Source organism: Rattus norvegicus, chromosome 3, assembly GCF_021556685.1.
Source record: "Rattus norvegicus strain SHRSP/BbbUtx chromosome 3, alternate assembly SHRSP_T2T, whole genome shotgun sequence".
In the NCBI taxonomy this organism is placed as follows: domain Eukaryota; kingdom Metazoa; phylum Chordata; class Mammalia; order Rodentia; family Muridae; genus Rattus; species Rattus norvegicus.
In genome coordinates, this window is record NC_141536.1 from 62,808,566 (window position 1) to 62,833,727 (window position 25,162).

Below are 25,162 nucleotides of genomic sequence, written 5' to 3' on the forward strand. Positions count from 1 at the left end.
AAGTAGTGATTCTAAGAATGGCAGAAAGGCTTCAGATCTAGCGAGAGCAAGCAGTGTCTGTGTCTATTCAAATGAGGTACACAAGAGTGTGATTTTGAAAGAACAGAGAGGGCAGAAGTGATTCCAACCGAGCGTACAGGAGGGCCAGTGCGGCTGCGCGACACCCCCCCCTCCCCCCCGCCCAACGGCCGCTGCGTGACATGGGACAGCTGCGCCATGGCGGACGAAGAAGAACTCGAGGCGCTGAGGAGGCAGAGGCTGGCCGAGCTGCACGCCAAGCACGGAGATCCTGATGATCCAGCCCAACATCAAGCAAAACAAAGGGAAGCAGAAGTGAGAAACAGTATCTTAGCCCAAGTTCTGGATCAGTCGGCCCGGGCCAGGTTAACTAACTTAGCATTTGTGAAGCCTGAAAAAATGAAAGCAGTGGAGAACTATCTTATACAGATGGCACAGTATGGACTGCTAAGTGGGATGGTGTCAGAACCAGGTTTAATAGAAATACTTGAAAAAGTTAGCCAACAGACAGAAAAGAAAACAACAGTGACGTTTAACAGAAGGAAAGTAATGGACTCAGATGAAGACGATGATTACTAACGGGACAGTTTAGACAGACCTACGGAGCAGTGTCTAGGACAGTTACCACCTGTAAATGTTTACTTTGTTCCCTGTCTATATATGCTTTTTGAAAAAATAAACTTGTACCTCAAACTCAAAGAAAGAAAGAAAGAAGGAATGAAAGAAAGGAAGGAAGCAAGAAAGAGTGAGCAGAGACTGCTAGACGGTGAGTTCACTTTGAGATGTGCAAGCTGTGAGATATCGTAGGATGCAGGAGGGATATACAAGGCTGACTTTAAAGAGACCTTCCTGGGGAGGAGCTAAATCAGACAAAAAAGCACATGACAATGACCCGTGGAAGTACTAGACGTAAAGAAGCAATGGAAGCCAGGCCCCAGCACACAGGAACCAGAAGGGCTTTGGGCCAAAGGAGGAACATCTCTAGAAATGGAAGGGGAAAAGCAAGGAGACAGAAGTGGAGAGATGTGCACACACGGGAGAGACATAAAGAAAGTTCCAGTTAACTCCTCTATGAACCGTCCTTCCTGAGACAAGGGTGAGACAGACATGCCCAAGATAGAAGGAGAACATAGGCATAGGGGAAGCACCCTGACAACAGAATCAACAGGAGATCAGCAGAACAATTGCCATGCAGAACACCAGGACCAGCGAGCCAAGGGTGGTTCATAATGTCATAATGAAGTGTATTGATTTCTGTTCATTTTCTCCAGCCATGTACAGGAAGGAAGACAAAAATGGGCACACACTTAGTCTTCAGATTCACTAGTAGACATTTCACAATTAGGCATTTCACTAGTAGATTCAAGGAAGTGGGGAGTAGGAAGTGTGTGCAGGAAGGAGTTCAAATCCTGGCATCTTGATGGTGAAGAGGATGAAGAAAGGAAAGAAACACAGAAGTAAAAGAACTGAGAGAGTCTGGGGATAAGGGCGGATGACCTGAAGCTCATGGAATATTTCAGAAGGCATTGACTTTCTGGTGGGAAAATGGTTGAGGTAGAAATAAACTCTGTAACTAACAAACTTCAACATCATTGAAGTGATCAAAAACATTGTTGTGTGATAAGACATTTTGGGGAGAGACACCACACATATGCCTGTTTATGCTGCATAGAGAGCCCATGACAAACCAAAGTAGGGATACCACCAAAGTCGAACTTAGTTAACCACTCAGTTTTATTGGGGTTAGTTAGAGGAACATAACTCAAAGATAACTTACCACCAAAGCCCTCCTGGGCATGGAAAAGAACTCACAAACCTTCAAACCAGGAGCTCACGGTACAGCCTCCAGACAGCTCAACAGGTTGGAGAGTGCTCTATCCATGTAACTCACAGTTGGTCTTAATCACTTCCAGGCGTCTTAGCTGGCTTTTGCTTCTTCCAAGCACTGCTGGTCTCAGACATTTTTTTTATAGCTTTCTTTGTCTGAGAATTACTCTCTGTCTTCATTACTTACACTAGGGAGGGAGGGGCCTAGTGAACCTGGTCCATTTCAGGGACTTCCTGAAGCTTTTTTGAGTTGTTTACCTTCTATCTTAAGCCCTGCAGAATGGAATGTTTCAATCTCTAGGAAACATGCCAAAGAGAAACCAGGGTTTCCTGTGGGAGTGTGAATGATGACTGGTGTGATCTCATATAGTAATGGGCATAGGGATAGAAAAAGGATGCCCGAGGTGCTATAAAGAACAAAGGAATGTGAACAATGAGTGGCATGTTTATATTCGTCACAACACTACATATATATGGTGATGTTATAAAAAGAGCCATCACCCTCACAGGAAGAGAAGGAAAATGAGCAGTTCTGTGTCTGGATGTGGCTCTGAGGCATGAGGTGTTTGACCCGCCCAACTTGATGAGAAAGAGTCACACCAACTGATGACAGCGGCCGGTGAGCCAGTGTTCAGTGAAGGCTGGAACATGAGGCAGAGTGCGAACACAGTGGTAAGCAGTGCAAATAAAACAGGCATGGTAGGGTAGAGTGGGACGCGTTCAGAACTGGTGGGAAGGGACTTGGTGAGGCAGGGGGAAGGCCTCTGCATGGGAGGACAAGAGTGGAAACCAATACGCGTAGCTCACATTGTAATTTGAAGAGTCACCACGAACATGAGGAATGTGAAGCATGGTCTAACACCCTCATCTAATGATAAACACTGTACACCTCAGGTATAGTAACAAACTCCTGCCTGGCCACCCTGTTTCTGGTTTTCTAAAGTCATTTTCTATGAAATACCTCCATTGGATTATATAAAATGAAATTCCAATCCTCCTGTCTGTCCTCCTGGTTAAAACCTTCCATTGGTTCGATCACATCTTAAATGCTAATTGCAAACTTCTAAGATTAGCACTGGAAGCAAGTCTTTCCAATCATCTGGCTTGCCTCCTCCTTTACACCTTACCTCTCCTGTTACACCATGATGTGTTACATGACAGACACACCCCCCAAATTCACATTATCTACATAGAGATGAGGGAGGAATAACATCGGGGTAGAACAAACTCTTGGAAGAGATTTGGGAGCTTCGGGAAATGTGAAAAGATATACTCCAACGGCAACTGTGTGACAAGACAAGAAAAGCTGGTTTCTCGCAGCTAGCATTCTTCACAAAGCAACGCCTCTTCGAGCGTGTTAGAATGTTGATGCTGTTGAATTTCCTCTCATTTAGTATTATGCACCCTATCAAGCTAAATATTTTTTATTAACATACACATGTCTGCTGCTTTTAATAATTACTGTACACATGCCCTTTTCTTCGTCTTTCTGTGTTTCATAGAGTCACATTTCTTTGATGCTAAGAAGCATATTGAGTAAAAGGTACCCCTCAGAGCATAAAATTTGTAACAGGCACCTTGCAAAAAAATGTGTGCGAGTGAGTTTGTATATTTTTCCAAAGATAATGAGCAGAAAGATTTAAAATCTGTTCAAACATTTTCTGGCAAAATGTACTTGAATCGTGCCAAGAGGAATTGCATGTTGCATGCCTTCAATCTGTTTTTGAAATATTTGTAGATACAGGCAACATCTGTTTCACTGGACAGAGATCTACTGTGAGTGCTAATAACTTTGGAAAGCCTTGACTTTAAAAGTTTATACTTGGGAATTAAATATTTTTAAACAGATACATGTTGAAGTTCTCCTCTACATAAACCTTGAAAATTTTGAAATCACAGAAAATGATAAGAAAATATTTTACTTAGTAAAGTCTGAAGCTGGAGGACTTTTTTTAAACATGGATTTAATCATATGTTAAAATTGCTGACAAGTAAATTACAGGATTGAAGCACGATTGTGTCATGCACACAGGCAGGGCGATGAAGGAAGGAGGAGAAAACCTACAAGTAGATAAAGAGAGAAACCAACGGGGGGCCAAAGCAAACACCGCATAATCTTGTAAACCAGTGAAGTAAGAGTAAAATTCCAGAGAAGAAAAAATGGTAGGAAAGTATCCTGAGTCTCAAACAAGAGACTGATTCAGCGCGGACCCCAGTGCATGTCCAACTGCACCTGGCCCAGGAGTCACACATTGTTGACCGTTTCTGCCACAGCAGTAAACAGACAAATGAACTCACAACATTATTTCAAGCAGTAGAACCCCAAGCTAAACTATATTTAAGTGATCACTATTACTTAAAAAAAATGAAAGCAAAGTCTATTTCACAGCATCTCACAGGTTCAGTGCATAGGAGAGTAGAAATTCCTCTGACAGACAGAGGTAGCCTTTGGCTTCTTCGCAATGTTATTGGGAAGTATTTCAAATCTCCAGAAGTTAACTATTACTATGAAATAACCTAAGTAGCCCATGTCATTTTAAAAATAAAAATAAAAATTCATCACAGTCAGTTAAAAAGTAATTATTCTAATCCAATGTTTGAAAATATAAAAGAATATATAATTTTTTGAGACAGGTTTTTCTGTGTAGCCCTGTAACTCTCTAGGCAGACCAGACTGGCCTCAAACTCAAAGATCCACTTGTCTCTACTGGGATTAAAAGTGTGCACCACCACACCTGGCTTAAAGTGATTTTTTTATTGGACATCACAATCAGGATGTTTCAAACGCACTGTCCTTGGTGTAAATGGTATCCTCTTTCCTCTGTGGAGGCTGTCCTACTTGTAACTCAGTCTAAATGGTGGTTATAAATCAGAAAAGATCCCATTCCTGGTTAGATAACATCATTGAAATAAAATTCTTCTGAGGGTCTCAAGTACACAGAAGCTCAGTTGGCCAAGGAAAGGTCTTGCGAAGGTGATAGTGAGATCACAAGAGCTGCTCTCAGACTCAGACATACTAAGTTGGGCTTTGGAGGATGAAAGGGCACTCCTCTATTTCTCTACAAACTACTCAGCCTATTACTTTAATGGACAGAAGTAAATTGCAAAAAGAGAAGAAAATAATGTGGCTGGTTTTATAACCAACAATAAAAGTATGCCATATTAAATATTATAGTGAGATATCATCATTCCAAAGGAACACAGGGATTGGTCACCAGATGCAAACGTATCAAATGATTTGGACAAACAACAAACGTAGTGAGCTGAGAAGTCTCTCGTGTGGTTAGATGACAAGTATCCTACCTGGACTGAAAAATAAGAGGTGAAGAGTTCGAACAGGACAGTGACGGGAGAACTCGGTAGCTGAAGGACAGGCCAGCAGGGAGGCTTGATAGTCACTGCACATTCCTTTGTGGCTTTTGAAATTGAATGTAGGTAATTTCGCCACTTGGAAAAAAGTAATAATTCCATTAGGTATTAAATAATTCAGTAAAATATTTGAAATTTTATAATAGCTTGTTCAATGACCAAGACCTTCTCTCTGGAATTTTTTTTTTTTTTGCTAAGGATTTTGATTTTTCTACTGTGAGTCACCAGTCCCAGAAGAAGAACCAAGACCAGCCGACACAGGGTAGTGGCGCTTCAGTGAGCTGAGGTTTCTAGCAAAGAGATTGTCCCATGTCTGAAAGAGGCACCATGCAGAACTCCCAGGAGAGATTTCTCTATGTCCATCGTCTCTCCTTCCCTGCCTTTGACTTGGTGTAGGATGACACTACAAAAAGTAGCAGCAGCTACTGTTGAGGAAGGCGAGACCAGGGACGCGAGAGAAACAGATGCTGATGCTGCAGTGCGGCTAGAATAAGTCTGTCCCAAAGCATGCGTGGAACCATCGCCTGTTCTTCAGGCTTGTGCCTTGGAAACCTTAAGCTCTGGATTTCAGTTAAACTCTGATGCACTGAAGACAGAAGCACACAGATAGACACTTTCAAACATTTTCATGCACATGTATGTCTCTGCTAAATTAAAACGAATAGAGATTTTTATTTGACTCATTGATTTGAATTCGTCCTTGTGAACATAAATTATTAAACTCTAGCAGATGAGACACAATGTAGATATATGCCATGAGAAATTGTCTCAAGCAAGAAGAACAGGATGAATTCTAAAACTTAAAAAGAAAAAAAAATATGTGCTCAATAATACGAAAAAAAATACCAGATGGGCTAACAGAATGGCTATATTTGAAAAGTAAGCTGAATTATTAAAATGCTAAAGAAATAGAACGTGTAAGCATACAGCACAGGAGAAAACAGACTAGAACATAAGAAAAGAAATATGAGACTCTTCTTCAACTAATTAGGGCTTCTGAACTGGTTGAAGGGAGGAAAGTCAGAAGCAAAGGAAGGTAATAGAGACTTTTCTAGGCTGGTCTTCAGTTTAAAACTCATCATGCACACTAAGTTCAAAGGAGAAGTCTCCAGGCATGCTGGGAAATATGTAGAGAGATAGGGCAGTGCGAAAATTGTAAGCTTTTAGTTACAAAGGAATGAACCTGAGAGGTTCAATCTCTTCAGCAAAGGTAGATGTGAAGTTCACGGAAGAACTCTGAAAAAGCCCTGAGGATAATGTCCAAGATCAAAACCAACAAAATAATTCACACTAGAAAAAACACTGAAAAACCAAAAAGCCGAGAAATGGATATAAAAAGCTAGTAAAAGGTTAATAAATAGAAATATTTCTTCAATTATAGCAAGAAAAACCAAACACATCTGTAAGACAGCAAATGTCAGAGTTCCCAAATTGGGTAAAACTGAAATGAAATGTCTTTAAATTAAAACACAACAACACAGCAAGCCACATGGCACAAAAATATTTGAAAGAAATGAAGCAAAGTTATGAGATAAATGGCAACAGGGAGAAACTAGGTGTAAAACTGCCATTATTAGATTAAATTGAAATGAAGAAAAATAAGAAAATGTATTCATAAAGATGGAAGCAACAATGTTAAAATAATTCTTAACACCAATAATAAAGAGAGAAAAAATACAAAATTAAGAAACATAACAACCACAAAGTTTAAGTTAACTTGCTCATAATTAGCTCACAAAAATAAGTGAATCTCAGAACTGAAAAATACATACAATTATCAAATAATGACAATATAAGAAACTTGGCACCAGAAGGATCATTCATTAAAATTGTTATTTTATTTTAATTTTAATTACAATGTAATTACATGGTTTCCCCCTTCCTTTTCCAGGCCCCTCCCATGGTCTCCCTCACTCCCTGTCACTGTGATAGCTTCTTTTTCTTTGATTATCATGGTTGCATATCTATACATAAATATATAAAGACAACATGACGAGTCTGCTTAATGCTGCTTGTGTGTGCATAATTTCAAGGCTGATCACTTAGGATCAGATAACCAATAGAGGCTCATCCCTGGGAGAGCCTACTTCTTCTCTCAGGTCATTAGTTGCCTAGAGTCCTTTGTCTGGATGTGTGACCCTTTGAAATGTTTACATCTGGCTTAGGCAGCCGAACTGTTAAGTGTTATATAGGACAGGAATACTACTACTCCCATTTTTTTTTTTATTCTAAAGAAGTATCAAGTGACCATAGGTGTGTAGGCTCATTTCTGGGTCTTCAATTCTATTTCATTGATCTACCTGCCTGTCTCTGTACCAATTGATGATATTAAACCCCAACATTGGTCCTAACACTTAATACCATACAGTGTTATTTTTATCATGATTGCTCTGTAATACAACTTGAGGTCAGGGATGGTGATTCCCCCAGTTCTTTGACTGTTGAGGATAGTTTTAGCTATCCTGGGATTTTTGTTATTCTGAATGAATTTTCAAATTGGTCTTTCTAGTCTATGAAGAATTGAGTTGGAATTTTGATGTGGATTGCATTGAATCTGTAGATTGCTTTTGTCAAGATGGTTAATTTTACATTATTATCCTGCCAATCCATGAGCATGGGAGGTCTTTCCATCTTCTGAGATCTTTCATACAAATTTTTCACTTGCTTGGTTAGAGTCACACCAAGGTATTTTATATTACTTGTGGCTATTGTGAAGGGTGTCATTTCCCTAATTTCTTTCTCAGCCTGTTTATCCTTTGAGTAGAAGAAAGCTACTAATTTGTTTGAGTTAATTTTATATCTAGCCACTTTGCTGAAGTTGTTTATCAGCTGTCAGGGTTCTCAGGTGGAATTTTTGGAGTCACTTAAGTATACTATCATATCATCTACAAATAGTGATATTTTGACTTCTTCCTTTCCAATTTGTATGCCTTTGACCTCCTTTTATTGTCTGGCTAGGGCTTTGAGTACTATATTGAATAGGTAGGGAGAGAGTGGGCAGCCTTGTCTAGTCCCTGATTTTAGTGGGATTGCTTCAAGTTTCTCTCCATTTAGTTTGATGATGGCTACTGGTTTGCTGTATATTGCTTTTTACTATGTTTAGGTATGGTCCTTGAATTCCTGATCTTCCCAAGACTTTTAACATGAAGAGGTGTTGAATTTTGTCAAATGCTTTCTCAGCATTTAATTAAATGACCAGGTAGTTTTTTTTTTCCTTGAGTTTGTTTATATAGTGGATTACATTGATGGATTTCCATATATTAAACTATTCTTGCATCCCTGGGATGAAGCCTACTTGATCATGAATGATTGTTTTGATATGTTCTTGGATTCATTCCGTGAGAATTTTATTGAGTATTTTTGCATCGATATTCGTGAGGAAAATTGGTCTGAAGTTCTCTTTCTTTGTAGGCTCTTTGTGTGGTTTAGGTATAAGTGTAATTTTGGCTTCAAAGAAGGAATTGGGTAGTGTTTCTTCTGTTTCTATTTTGTGGAATAGTTTGAAGAGATTGGCATTAGGTCTTCTTTAAAGGTCTGACAGAATTCATTCTTATCTCCTTGTACAAAGCTCAAGTCTAAGTAGATTGAAGACCTCCACATAAAACCAGATACACTGAAACTAATAGATGAGAAACGGGGGAAGAGCCTCAAACACATAGTCACAGGGGAAAATTTTCTTAACAGAACACCAATGGCTTATGTTCTAAGATCACAAATTAACAAATGGGACCTCATAAAATTGCAAAGCTTCTGTAAGGCAAAGGACACTGTCAATAGCAACCAACAGATTGGGAAAAGGTTTTACCAGTCCTCCAACTGATAGAAGGTTAGTATCTAACGAAGAGCTCAAGAAGTTAGATTCCAGAGAATCAGATAATCTTATTAAAAATGGGATACAAAGCTAAACAAAGAATTCTCTTTTTTTTTTTTTCGGAGCTGGGGACTGAACCCAGGGCCTTGCGCTTGCTAAATCCCCAACCCCAAGAATTCTCAAATGAGGAATATCAAACAGCTTTGAAGCACCTAAAGAAATGTTCAACATCCTTAGTCATCAGGGAAATGCAAATCAAAATAACCCTGAGATACCACCTCACACCAGTCAGAATGGCTAAGATCCTGACAGTCAGATGCTGGCAAGGATGTGGAGAAAGAGGAACACTCCTCCATTGTTGGTGGGATTGCAAGTTGGTACAACCATTCTGGAAATCAGTCTGTCAGTTCCTCAGAAAATTGGACATAGGACTACCTGAAGACCCAGCTATATTACTCCTGGGCATAGACCCAGAAGGTGCTCTAACATATAACAAGGACACATGCTCCACTATGTTCATATCAGCCTTATTTATAATAGCCAGAAGCTGGAAAGAACCCAAATGTCTTTCAACAGAGGAATGGTTATAGTAAATGTGGTACTTTTACACAATTGAGTATTTACTACTCAGTTATTAAAAACAATGACTACATGAAATTCTTGGGCAAATGGATGGAACTAGAAAATATCATCCTGAATGAGGTAACCCAGTCACAAAAGAACACACATGGTATGCACTCACTGATAAGTGGATATTCGATCCAGAGCTTGGAATACCTAAGAAAAATTCACAGACCATATGAAGTTCAAGAAGGAGGAAGACCAAAATGTGGATGCTTCATTCCTCCTTAGAAGGGAGAATAAAATACTCATGGAAGAAAATTCAGGGACAAAGAGTGGAGCAGGGACTGAAGGAAAGATCCTCCAGAGACTGCCTCACCTGGGGATCCATCCCATATGCAGCCACCAAAGCCAGTCACTATTGCTGATGTCAAGAAGTGTTTGCTGACAGGAGCCAGATATTGGTTGTCTCCTGAGAGGCTCTGCCAGAGTCCTAGCGATACAGATGAAGATGATTGCAGTTAACCATTGGACTGAACATGGGGACTCCAATGGAGGAGTTAGAGAAAAGCCTGAAGGAGCTGAAGGATTTGCAACACCATAAGAAGAAAAACAATATCAAGCAACTAGACCCCACCAGAACTCCCAGGGACTAAACTACCAATCAAGAAGTAAACATGGCCAGACCCATGACTCCAGCCAGGCAGAGGATGGCATTGTCCTGCATCAATAGGAGGGAAAGCCTTTGGTCTTGTGAAAGCTTGTTTCCCCAATGTTGGTTAATGTAGGGTGTTGAGATTGGAGGGGGTGGACATGAGTGGGAACATCCTCACAAAGGCAGGGGGAGGTGTAAAGGGGTATGGGAGAAGGAGGAAGGGGGATAACATTTGAAATTTAAATACATAATAAAATATCCAAGAAAAATTAAAATTAAAAATAATGTGTCAAAAGGCAATGGCCTCAACTCGGAGCAGTGGATTTGAAGAGCATGTTTGATGTATGCCAGGCTTGGATTATTCTGTGTTTCTCACTGGATTTTAAAAAAAAATCAGAGACTAAGACACCTGATAAAACCAGGACTTAAAATAAACAGTAACCATGCCTTACTATAGTTTAGAAATGCTAATTTTTACAGATGATTCCACATCATTGGGGGGGAACTACAGGGACTGCCTTAAATAATTTGAAAACCAAGTTAGAAATAGGGCAAAAATCTGAAAACCTGGACTAGACTAATTTTTTAGGAGAGCATACTAAAGACATGATACTCAGAATGCAAGAAAAGTTCAATACTTTATAAGAATTTTTAGGATAATTTATTGTTTAAAGGATTGGAAGCCATCAGCTCATCTCAAGAAATCTAAAACTGCCCATGGACTCTCACCAGCATGGCTGCCTGAGCCTGGCCTGAAAAAGGACATCAGGAGACTTAGACACTGGATAGGGGAAGTGTGTGGTGCCCCAGTGCTACACAAAGACCTACAGACAACTAAGGAGTGGTAAGAGCAGCAAAGACCACAGCAAATGATGGTCCAATCTCAAATTGTCAGCTCTGAAAACACATTTAGAAGTAACAGGCTCCCAAACCCCATGGGAGAGAGACCCAACCGCCTAGTCAGGTGGGCACTCCTGAGGCTGCAGAGCGGAGGAGACCACCAACACTGCCCACCCCTGCCCACATCCCTGGCCCAAGAGGAAACTGTATAAGGCCTCTGGGTTCCCGTGGGGGAGGGCCCAGGAGCGGCAGGACCCCTGCGCCTGAGACACCGCCGGAACCTGAAGGAAACAGACCGGATAAACAGTTCTCTGCACCCAAATCCCGTGAGAGGGAGAGCTAAACCTACAGAAAGGCAGACACGCCTGGAAAACCAGAGGAGACTGCACTCTGCGCACATCCAGACGCCAGAGGAAACCGCCAGACGCCAGAGGAAACCGCCAGACGCCATCTGGAACCCTGGTGCTCGGAGGCTCCCGGAAAGAGCGGCGCGGATCTCCTCGGTTGCTACCGCCTCGGAGAGGACTTGGGCAGTGCACCACGAGCACACTTGAGCCTCGGAACCTCAGGTAGGACAAGCTTTTCCCCTGCAAGTGACCTGCCTGGTGAACTCAGGACACACAGGGGCAAAATTCCTCTAGGACCGGGCACTTCCTGTGTTTACCGGAAGTCCCACACCTGCGGATCCCGGCCCGCAGCAGCTCTCTGCTCCCAAACCCCGTGGGAGAGAGACCTCACCGCCTGGTCAGGTGGGCACTCCTGAGGCTGCAGAGCGGAGGAGACCACCAACACTGCCCACGCCTGCCCACATCCCTGGCCCAAGAGGAAACTATATAAGGCCTCTGGGTTCCCGTGGGGGAGGGCCCAGGAGCGGCAGGACCCCTGCCTGAGACACTGCCGGAACCTGAAGGAAACAGACCGGATAAACAGTTCTCTGCACCCAAATCCCATGGGAGGGAGAGCTAAAACTACAGAGAGGCAGACACGCCTGGGAAACCAGAAGAGACTGCACTCTGCATACACATCCAGACGCCAGAGGAAAACACCAAACGCCATCTGGAACCCGGGTGCACGGAGGCTCCCGGAAAGAGCGGCGCAGATCTTCTCGGTTGTTGCCGCCGCGGAGAGGACTTAGGCAGTACCCCACGAGCACATTTGAGCCTCGGAACCTCAGGTAGGACCAACTTTTCCCCTGCAAGTGACCTGCCTGGTGAACTCAAGACACAGGCCCACAGGAACAGCTGAAGACCTGTAGAGAGGAAAAACTACACGCCCGAAAGCAGAACACTCTGTCCCCATAACTGTCTGAAAGAAAACAGGAAAACAGATCTACAGCACTCCTGACACACAGGCTTATAGGACAGTCTAGCCACTGTCAGAAATAGCAGAACAAAGTAAAACTAGAGATAATCTGATGGCGGGAGGCAAGCGCAGGAACCCAAGCAACAGAAACCAAGACTACATGGCATCATCGGAGCCCAATTCTCCCACCAAAATAAACATGGAATATCCAAACACACCAGAAAAGCAAGATCTAGTTTCAAAATCATATTTGATCATGATGCTGGAGGACTTCAAGAAAGATGTGAAGAACTCCCTTAGAGAACAAGTAGAAGCCTACAGAGAGGAATTGCAAAAATGCCTGAAAGAATTCCAGGAAAACACAATCAAACAGTTGAAGGAATTAAAAATGGAAATAGAAGCAATCAAGAAAGAACACATGGAAACAACCCTGGATATAGAAAATCAAAAGAAGAGACAAGGAGCTGTAGATAGAAGCCTCACCAACAGAATACAAGAGATGGAAGAGAGAATCTCGGGAGCAGAAGATTCCCTAGAAATCATTGACTCAACTGTCAAAAATAATGTAAAGCGGAAAAAGCTACTGGTCCAAAACATACAGGAAATCCAGGACTCAATGAGAAGATCAAACCTAAGGATAATAGGTATAGAAGAGAGTGAAGACTCCCAGCTCAAAGGACCAGTAAATATCTTCAACAAAATCATAGAAGAAAACTTCCCTAACCTAAAAAAAGAGATACCCATAGGCATACAAGAAGCCTACAGAACTCCAAATAGATTGGACCAGAAAAGAAACACCTCCCGACACATAATAGTCAAAACACAAAACGCACAAAATAAAGAAAGAATATTAAAAGCAATAAGGGAAAAAGGTCAAGTAACATATAAAGGCAGACCTATCAGAATCACACCAGACTTCTCGCCAGAAACTATGAAGGACAGAAGATCCTGGACAGTTGTCATACAGACCCTAAGAGAACACAAGTGCCAGCCCAGGTTACTGTATCCTGCAAAACTCTCAATTAACATAGATGGAGAAACCAAGATATTCCATGACAAAACCAAATTTACAATATATTTCTACAAATCCAGCACTACAAAGGATAATAAATGGTAAAGCCCAACATAAGGAGGCAAGCTATACCCTAGAAGAAGCAAGAAACTAATCGTCTTGGCAACAAAACAAGGAGAAGAAAAGCACACAAACATAACCTCACATCCAAATATGAATATAACGGGAAGCAATAAGCACTATTCCTTAATATCTCTCAACATCAATGGCCTCGACTCCCCAATAAAAAGGCATAGATTAACAAACTGGATACGCAACGAGGACCCTGCATTCTGCTGCCTACAGGAAACACACCTCAGAGACAAAGACAGACACTACCTCAGAGTGAAAGGCTGGAAAACAACTTTCCAAGCAAATGGTCAGAAGAAGCAAGCTGGAGTAGCCATTCTAATATCAAATAAAATCAATTTTCAACTAAAAGTCATCAAAAAAGATAAGGAAGGACACTTCATATTCATCAAAGGAAAAATCCACCAAGATGAACTCTCAATCCTAAATATCTATGCCCCAAATACAAGGGCACCTACATACGTAAAAGAAACTTTACTAAAGCTCAAAACACACATTGCACCTCCCACAATAATAGTGGGAGATTTCAACACCCCACTCTCATCAATGGACAGATCATGGAAACAGAAATTAAACAGAGATGTAGACAGACTAAGAGAAGTCATGAGCCAAATGGACTGAACAGATATTTATAGAACATTCTATCCTAAAGCAAAAGGATATACCTTCTTCTCAGCTCCTCATGGTACTTTCTCCAAAATTGACCATATAGTTGGTCAAAAAACGGGCCTCAACAGGTACAGAAAGATAGAAATTATCCCATGTGTGCTATCAGACCACCACGGCCTAAAACTGGTCTTCAATAACAATAAGGGAAGAATGCCCACATATACGTGGAAATTGAACAATGCTCTACTCAATGATAACCTAGTCAAGGAAGAAATAAAGAAAGAAATTAAAATCTTTTTAGAATTTAATGAAAATGAAGGTACAACATACCCAAACTTATGGGACACAATGAAAGCTGTGCTAAGAGGAAATCTCATAGCGCTGAGTGCCTGCAGAAAGAAACAGGAAAGAGCATATGTCAGCAGCTTGACAGCACACCTAAAAGCTCTAGAGCAAAAAGAAGCAAATACACCCAGGAGGAGTAGAAGGCAGGAAATAATCAAACTCAGAGCTGAAATCAACCAAGTAGAAACAAAAAGGACCATAGAAAGAATCAACAGAACCAAAAGTTGGTTCTTTGAGAAAATCAACAAGATAGATAAACCCTTAGCCAGACTAACGAGAGGACACAGAGAGTGTGTCCAAATTAACAAAATCAGAAATGAAAAGGGAGACATAACTACAGATTCAGAGGAAATTCAAAAAATCATCAGATCTTACTATAAAAGCCTATATTCAACAAAACTTGAAAATCTACAGGAAATGGACAATTTCCTAGACAAATATCAGGTACCGAAGTTAAATCAGGAACAGATAAACCAGTTAAACAACCCCATAACTCCTAAGGAAATAGAAGCAGTCATTAAAGGTCTCCCAACCAAAAAGAGCCCAGGTCCAGATGGGTTTAGTGCAGAATTCTATCAAACCTTCATAGAAGACCTCATACCAATATTATCCAAACTATTCCACAAAATTGAAACAGATGGATCACTCCCGAATTCCTTCTATGAAGCCACAATTACTCTTATACCTAAACCACACAAAGACCCAACAAAGAAAGAGAACTTCAGACCAATTTCCCTTATGAATATCAACGCAAAAATACTCAATAAAATTCTGACAAGCCGAATCCAAGAGCACATCAAAACAATCATCCACCATGATCAAGTAGGCTACATCCCAGGCATGCAGAGATGGTTTAATATACGGAAAACCATCAACGTGATCCATTATATAAACAAACTGAAAGAACAAAACCACATGATCATTTCATTAGATGCTGAGAAAGCATTTGACAAAATTCAACACCCCTTCATGATAAAAGTCCTGGAAAGAATAGGAATTCAAGGCCCATACCTAAACATAGTAAAAGCCATATACAGCAAACCAGTTGCTAACATTAAACGAAATGGAGAGAAACTTGAAGCAATCCCACTAAAATCAGGGACTAGACAAGGCTGCCCACTCTCTCCCTACTTATTCAATATAGTTCTTGAAGTTCTAGCCAGAGCAATCAGACAACAAAAGGAGGTCAAGGGGATACAGATCGGAAAAGAAGAAGTCAAAATATCACTATTTGCAGATGATATGATAGTTTATTTAAGTGATCCCAAAAGTTCCACCAGAGAACTACTAAAGCTGATAAACAACTTCAGCAAAGTGGCTGGGTATAAAATTAACTCAAATAAATCAGTTGCCTTCCTCTACATAAAAGAGAAACAAGCCGAGAAAGAAATTAGGGAAACGACACCCTTCATAAGAGACCCAAATAATATAAAGTACCTCGGTGTGACTGTAACCAAGCAAGTAAAAGATCTGTACAATAAGAACTTCAAGACACTGAAGAAAGAAACTGAAGAAGATCTCAGAAGATGGAAAGATCTCCCATGCTCATGGATTGGCAGGATTAATATAGTAAAAATGCCATTTTACCAAAAGCGATCTACAGATTCAATGCAATCCCCATCAAAATACCAATCCAATTCTTCAAAGAGTTAGACAGAACAATTTGCAAATTCATCTGGAATAACAAAAAACCCAGGATAGCTAAAACTATCCTCAACAATAAAAGGACTTCAGGGGGAATCACCATCCCTGAACTCAAGCAGTATTACAGAGCAATAGTGATAAAAACTGCATGGTATTGGTACAGAGACAGACAGATAGACCAATGGAATAGAATTGAAGACCCAGAAATGAACCCACACACCTATGGTCACTTGATTTTTGACAAAGGAGCCAAAACCATCCAATGGAAAAAAGATAGCATTTTCAGCAAATGGTGCTGGTTCAACTGGAGGTCAACATGTAGAAGAATGCAGATCGATCCATGCTTATCACCCTGTACAAAGCTTATGTCCAAGTGGATCAAGGACCTCCACATCAAACCTGATACACTCAAACTAATAGAAGAAAAACTAGGGAAGCATCTGGAACACATGGGCACTGGAAAAAATTTCCTGAACAAAACACCAATGGCTTATGCTCTAAGATCAAGAATCGACAAATGGGATCTCATAAAACTGCAAAGCTTCTGTAAGGCAAAGGAGACTGTGGTTAGGACAAATCGGCAACCAACAGATTGGGAAAAGATCTTTACCAATCCTACAACAGATAGAGGCCTTATATCCAAAATATTCAAAGAACTCAAGAAGTTAGACCGCAGGGAGACAAATAACCCTATTAAAAAATGGGGTTCAGAGCTAAACAAAGAATTCACAGCTGAGGAATGCCGAATGGCTGAGAAACACCTAAAGAAATGTTCAACATCTTTAGTCATAAGGGAAATGCAAATCAAAACAACCCTGAGATTTCACCTCACACCAGTAGGAATGGCTAAGATCAAAAACTCAGGTGACAGCAGATGCTGGCGAGGATGCAGAGAAAGAGGAACACTCCTCCATTGTTGGTGGGATTGCAGACTGGTACAACCATTCTGGAAATCAGTCTGGAGGTTCCTCAGAAAATTGGACATTGCACTGCCTGAGGATCCAGCTATACCTCTCTTGGGCATATACCCAAAAGATGCCCCAACATATAAAAAAGACACGTGCTCCACTATGTTCATCGCAGCCTTATTTATAATAGCCAGAAGCTGGAAAGAACCCAGATGCCCTTCAACAGAGGAATGGATACAGAAAATGTGGTACATCTACACAATGGAATATTACTCAGCTATCAAAAACAACGGCTTTATGAAATTCGTAGGCAAATGGTTGGAACTGGAAAATATCATCCTGAGTGAGCTAACCCAAACACAGAAAGACATACATGGTATGCACTCACTGATAAGTGGCTATTAGCCCAAATGCTTGAATTACCCTAGATGCCTAGAACAAATGAAACTCAAGACAGATGATCAAAATGTGAATGCTTCACTCCTACTCTAAAAGGGGAACAAGAATACCCTTGGCAGGGAAGAGAGAGGCAAAGATTAAAACAGAGACTGAAGGAACACCCATTCAAAGCCTGCCCCACATGTGGCCCACACATATACAGCCACCCAATTAGACAACATGGATGAAGCAAAGAAGTGCAGACCGACAGGAGCCGGATGTAGATCTCTCCTGAGAGACACAGCCAGAATACAGCAAATACAGAGGCGAATGCCAGCAGCAAACCACTGAACTGAGAATAGGACCCCCGTTGAAGGAATCAGAGAAAGAACTGGAAGAGCTTGAAGGGGATCGAGACCCCATATGTACAACAATGCCAAGCAACCAGAGCTTCCAGGGACTAAGCCACTACCTAAAGACTATGCATGGACTGACCCTGGACTCTGACCTCATAGGTAGCAATGAATATCCTAGTAAGAGCACCAGTAGAAGGGGAAGCCCTGGGTCCTGCTAAGACTGAACCCCCAGTGAGCTAGACTGTTGGGGGGAGGGCGGCAATGGGGGGAGGGTTGGGAGGGGAACACCCATAAGGAAGGGGAGGGGGGAGGGGGATGTTTGCCCGGAAACCAAAGAATTATTATTATTAAATAAATTAAAAAAAAAAGAAGTAACAACATTACAGGGACTGAGCAAGTTGTATTTGTGTATTTAGGACACAACGCACACACACAACACACACAACACACACACACACACACATGTGTGTGTGTGTGCATGCCCAAACACATACACACAGACACAGACACAGACACAGACAGACAGACAGACAGACACACACACACACACATGTGTGCATGCCCAAACACATACACACAGACACACACATACAAACACACACACACACACACATATGTGCATGCCCAAACACATACACACACAGACACAGACAGACAGACAGACAGACAGACAGACAGACACAGACACACACACATGTGTGCATGCCCAAACACATACACACAGACACACACACAGACACAGACACAGACACACACACACACACACACACACCAATTAAAGAAAAAGGGCTATGAATTTGAAAGAGAGAGGGGTGGCATGCGTAGTGGTGGAGGTACAGCGTAAGGTGTTTAGAGGAAGCAAAAAGGGGGGAATATTTTTTTTTAATTTTAAAGAAATGACAACTATTTATTTAGTACATCTGAAGCACAGCAGACGTTTTGGTATATTTTCTTGAATAAGTCCAACCAGCCAAGCATCATCACCTGAAAATTGAAAAGCCACAAAATGCACGTCATAAATAAAATGGTATGTCATCGTATAAGTTATATAAATGAAAAAAATTCCTGTGTTAACGATAACCAGTAGGATATTTAAAATCACTAGAACAAACAAGTCCAAAGTAAAGATAACATGAGGACCTATCAGATGTCTCAGGTCTGCCATGTACAATACTGTTGTTGCTCAAATGCGAAACGTCCAGGATACGCTAATTTGTTTCAACACACGGTTCCCAGCACATGACTCTGTTTGGAAGTCTGTGGACCCTTTAGGAGGTGAAAAGTTGTTGAAGGAAGTGATTTGTGGAGGGTAGGGCCTGAGGTTGGAAAACCCCGTCTCATTTCTTGTCTGTTCTATGTGTGTTTCATGACTGCAGACTCCAGCTAGAGAAACAGCCTCTCGCTGCTGCCAGGATGCCTTCTCTGATGGACAAAACGTTCTCAGCTGTAATCCGGAGTGAACCATTCTCTCCAGCTGCTTACTATCATAACCAAGTAACAGATAGACCATTCAAGGGCTTATCACGGCCGGCCCCATCGCATTTCAGAATCTCTGTTTAAACCCACAGAGGGTGTATTACTGTCATCACTGGCTGCAGAGAAAACACATCTTTAAACGTTTATCAAACACCTAGTGAAGTGGGGTGCAAACTAAACCATCTATCACGCTTTTAACATCACCGTCTACCTACGAGTTAGCAGAGTGTAAGACATTATAAGCCCTCCTCAAACAGCAGGAGTATTAAAAGCACCAGCTTTAAAAAAAAAAAAGCACCTGGAGATGGATTGATTCTAAATGGAATTGGAATACACTCAAATCCAGTGATTATTTACTGAGTTGTGTGGGAGAAACCAATGGACAAGAAAGCAACAGCGGGATCTTAAAATGTTCTAACAATGTGTTTAGACTCAGCCAATCTTCCGGAGAAAACCTGCAAAATATTATAAAGCTCTGAATTGGAATCCATTCTCATGGTTCCAAGCCACCGCTGTGTACTAATAGCACTGACACCATGTGTGGAGTTGGCTAAGGCTGTCTCATGAAGCTTACCATCAATTGTTGCTGATCTGCACACTTAGATTTTAAATGCCAGGCACAGTGATGAGTCTAGTGAAGCACCTGCCCCACTGTGTAGATTCAGGACAATCATTACTAAAAGTTCTTTGAGCAAGATTCCATGTCTTTGGTGTCTCTCTGATGCATAAAGAATGTCTCTATTCTGAGGAAGACACCATCCGATTTATATGATCCCAGATAATAGATTTCTTTTGTGATATGAAACCTTGTTATATTGCTTTCTCTTGACAGGGAACTTCTCGATCGTTTTGTTATTATAAATAGTGATGTGAGTTGAGACCCGTCAGTGTAGTAGGTTAACATCACTACGTTCAGTAAAACTTCCTTTCAAAGTCCTGCAATGTCAGGCACCGATGCACTCAGCTTGCCTTTGCAAAAGATCAAATTAGGAGTCTAGGCTTGACTCAGCATTCAAGCCATAACATATTTGCCTCATAATCTCAATTCTAATTTTTGTCTTTATGTTACTTGATATCTATCTCAGATTTTGCTCTGCTTTTCTCTACAGATGCAACACTTACACACCTGACTCTTGGAAAACAATTGAGAGCATTCTCCACTAAAAAATTAGACCTTACAACAGGCAGCAATAAGATGCTAATGTCATCAATACGGCTCCTATTGGCACCTCTATAAACATGTACAATGTTTATTTTAATGGGTGGATTAAATTTTTCTTTTTAAAAAATAATTATATTGGGATGGAAACTGCTCTTCCAGAGGTCCTGAGTTCAAATCCCAGCAACCACATGGTTGCTCACAACCATCTGTAATGAGATCTAATGCCCTCTTCTGGTGTGTTTGAAGACAGCTACAGTGTACTTATATATAATAAATCTTAAAAAATATTTTAAAAATATTTATATTGTCCACTAAGGCTAAAAGAGTGGATCAAGTCAGTTAGGGATCAATGTCATTTTGTCCAGATGTTGCTTTGTGTGAGCTGATGTGGAGTTTTCCACAGGGGAAAATGGGAACATAGAGCAATGTACTTGTGTATTTGTACGATTGAGGTTATCTAGAGTAAGGAGAAAAGAATGAGCCTAGGATGTCTCCTCTAGTTAAAGACCAATAGCCTGGCAACTCCCGTTTTCCTTTTTGAAACCCAGCCTAGTGCCTTGAGTGGTTTCTTTCTCAACTCGTAATTGATTCCTAGAATGACACTCTGTGTGAATGTGGACACAGATGCCTTTGGGACAAGCAGGTTTTTCTTTCCCCTTTTGTCATTTCAAACAACAGCTATAGAAGGAGAACTATCTTCCCCCAAAATTACCACTTGAGAGGTCTTGAAAGCTAAACAGTGTCATTTTATAGGTTTGCAAAAGGCAAAATTATCTTTTTACTATAAACCAAGGACAAGGCAAAGGCAATGGAAATCATGGTATTTTTATTATGGGGAACATACCGCGAGACACAAAAAATAGAAGCAGGCCGTGTTTCTAAAGATGCAGTTATGAATGTCAAGAAATTTAAAATTCAAAACAAAGAATGATGTATGTGCGTTAGACAAAGTGTTAAGAAGAAGGTATTTTAAGACTGTAAATACATCTCAATTGTTGAAAAGAGACTTTGTGGCATCATAGAACATTATGTGCCTTGTATAATCAGGGCAATCTAGAAAAAACTAAAGTGCACATTAGTTTATTACTCAGTAAAAATTTTGCCTGTAACAATAACAATTGTCCCTTAGCTCTAACTGATTTTTTAATTCTCACGAGCCAGGTCGGTGGATCTATACACCTGCAGATAAAAATTCAAAGTCACTCAACTCGAAAGGAACAAGCATGAGCTTCGCAAACACAGAGGAGCGAAGACTGGTGTGTGCGATTTAATGACAGATAGCTACAATCTTTTCTTTCTGGTGGTTCTGTGTGGGTTCATGACTGAGAAATGACCATGACTGACAACAGCCTAACCAGTGTGTCTACAATGACATGCCAGCCAGCAGAAAACCAGCTCACTCGCTCACTCGCTCATGAGAACGCAGACTGCTTCAAACGGACCATCTCATCGATGATGATGCAAAGTGTGATGATGTTTCTTTGTTAATTTGCTTTATTAGATATTAATATTTTATCAAATATCTTGATGAGAATTCTTAGCATTGCCTATAACCTAAGATTCTAATAAAAATATTAATATTAATTCTTAATCGCCTGCCAATTAGTTTTCTCCATATCCATATCAACATTTCAAATTCCTCCAGACTTTCTGAATTTTAACTTTTAAACCTGCAATTTGTTTGCTTAAATAGTAGAAAAAGGAAAAAGGAAAAAGTGGATTATTGTGTTGGGTAATTAATCAAACTGTTTATATAATTGTGAACTAGGACATTTGCTTAGAACATTGAATTTTATAATAAAAGAGAGGATACTAAACATTTATGGATTTATTTCACATATTCAGGGTTTTTTTTAACATGGCGAAATATGTGTCCTACTAGGAAAATTATGCATTAATCCTTAACCCAAGGCTAGAAGGCATGAAGAATGATAATACCATCTATAAAATAACCCTCTATAAATTTGCCAAAAAAAGTTTTTATTCTGCTTCATTTCTAATGCAGCCTGGAAAAAAGAAGTGAGTTTGCACATGATTTTCAAAGTTTGGCTGTTCAGCAATGTATCATGAAAATGTATTTTTCTCCTGTTACATTGACAAAATCAGTATGAGCCATGATGTCCACTGTCTGCATAAGAGAAAATGGAAAACCAATGGGGTCATGCCTTCACCTCACCACTGAGATACAAAACAGAGTCCATCTTCACATTTCCCAGTTGGATAGTAGTTCAGTCCACAGCCATTTATATATTACTCCTTCTTGAAATAATCTTTGTCTGTGCAGAAAGGTATAAATTAAAATGAAAATGACCTTAGTTTTACACTTCCGATGGTGGCCAGAGTCGAATGAACTTTTATTTTTGTAAGGTTCATGACTATTTTACAAGCTGGAAAATAGTTCTAGCTGAAAGGAACCTATTTTTTTTTTAACTGAATCTGAGAGTGGGGTGGACTGTTTAAATTTGTGTGTGTGTGTGTGTGTGTGTGTGTGTGTGTGTGTGTGTATGGATCGTTGTTAATAGTAGTTTTAAAATATAGCACCAGTATTAGCTGACATTGACACAGTAAAACTCTATTGATATGTGAATCCATTAGTAACGGTTGTATTTGTGTAGTGAGCAAAAAGAAAAGACAAATTTACGTGGACTTTCAGAACATGTGTGAAGGCAAATGTCTGTGTGTAAGACCAAATACATCTGTGTGTAAAGAAAGAGGGGGACTGGGCAAGATAAAATAATAAGTACACATCCAACCCACTTAAAAATGTGTAAGACCCCAAATTTAAAATCTTATATTAGTCTTTAGCTGCTTCTGAATATTGAATTTCTATGTCTCTCACAGTCACATGGTAAATGTTTGATTCCTATGGTGCCTAGAACCTTTGAGAAATGGAACACGCCCTTGAAGGCATCTTCCCTGTCTGCCTCTTGGTTCATCAGGTGAGGAATTTTGCTTCACCCTGTGTTCCCACTATACATGGAGGAAGAAAAAGAGATTTTTAAAACTGGGAGGATAGCTGAGCTAGTAAAGAGTTTATTTCACATGCACGAGGAAACTAGGGTGAGCCCCAGAAAGCACGTGAAAACAAGCACAATGGTTCACAGCTGCAATCCTTGTATTGGGGAGGTAGCAACAAAAGGATCCCTCAGGCTCACTGGCTGTCAATGTAGTGTAATTGTAGATCTCAAAGCCAATGAAAAATGGTGTCTTAAAGAACAGCGGTGGTATTTAAGACTGTCTTCTGGCAGGCATACATGCCTGTTCATAAATGAACCTGCCCACACACTACACACATGCAAAAAGCACGAGTGTATTAAAATGAAGATTTTTAAATCTGATTTATTTCCTGGTGTACCATCATTAAAATTAGTGTTAGAATTTAAATGTGTTCCTGGTGCCATGACTCAATTGCTACTATACTTGCCTAGTATGCACAAAGCTCCGGGTTCAGCCCTTCGTGTGATATATGCCCCAACATGGTAGAGCATACCACCATGCTAAAAGGTTGAATCAGAAGAATCAGACGTTCAAGGTTATCATCAGCTGTATACCAAGTCCAAGATCAATATAGAATACATGCGATTTTTGTGTCAAAAAAGTTTGATCATAATTTGACTTTCACACTTGAGAGGCAATCTATGAAAGGTAATCAGGCATAGACAAAGACAGCAGAATCAGGTGCAAGTCCAACCGGACAATGTGTTTACAAGGGAGGCACCAAATACATGTTTTGTGAATGAATCTGCCTTAGCTGTAACCTGGGTGATAGGTATGGTAGCCATGCAATGCTTCTGCCGTAACAGATTTCATGACTGAATAAAAAAGGATGATTCTTGTATACAAGGAGATAACAATAGCAACATTCACTAGTGGAATCATAGACCAAAAAAAACCCCCCAAACTAAGACCTGCAATGACCTCATCAGAATGACCAATTCTTCACCACCTTATCTTTAGAGAAAACAGTGACATCCTTGTACCCAAGCAAGCCAGAGTAATCCATTCAACAGAACTTTGAGGGAGGCTCTCTCTGTCTTACACAGCTAATGTAGATAGAAGGGAGGTCAATTTGTGCCTCAAAACTAGAAATGATCTCCTATTGTGGCTCTGACTGGATATATGAGTATGTCTGTTATATTTGGATCATCACATCAAGATTCATGAATAAACTTATTCATAGTTCTTGTGGTTCAAGTGTAAGTTGACCCCCATCAGACTCACATATTTGAAAGCCTGGTCCCCAGCTGGTGGCACTCTTTTGAGAGACATGGGACCTTTAAGAGGTGAGGCTGGGCAGGCACACACAGGCACTAGGGGCAGGTCTATGAAGTGCAGAGCTCAACTATGGTCCTGATGTAGGCTCTGGTTCTTGGCCCATCATATTTAACAAGCTCTTCTACATGATGCTACTGTCACATACCTTGCCACTGTGAACTCCACCATGTCTTCTCTCCATGATAGACCAAAACTATAACCCAAAACAAATCTGTCCTCTTTAATTTGCTTCTATCAGATATTGTTTTTCATCATCATGAGATTGAAATTTACTATCTCATTAAAACTTAAAATAATATTGCTCCCTTTGTTCAGTACAGTTCAATATATTGAAATAAGAACTGCCCATGTGCAAAAAAGACACTCATCTTGAAAATATTTACAATGTATTTACTAAATACAATCTTATAATAAAGGTATGCTTTTGCATTGTGTCACACATATTTCTTGTGGTGTTCCATTTTTCCATCACGACCTTCTTTGTA

General features: G+C 40.5%; 1 protein-coding gene across 1 annotated transcript; it reads left to right on the forward strand.

Annotated features, from left to right (window-relative positions):
• The first annotated feature begins 210 nt into the window (after positions 1 to 210).
• Pdcd5l1 (programmed cell death 5 like 1) lies at positions 211 to 1,605 on the forward strand. The gene is given in 1 exon segment (NM_001126290.1): positions 211 to 1,605. A coding segment is annotated over 1 exon segment (381 nt). The 5' UTR covers positions 211 to 216; the 3' UTR covers positions 598 to 1,605.
• The last annotated feature ends 23,557 nt before the right edge of the window (positions 1,606 to 25,162 follow it).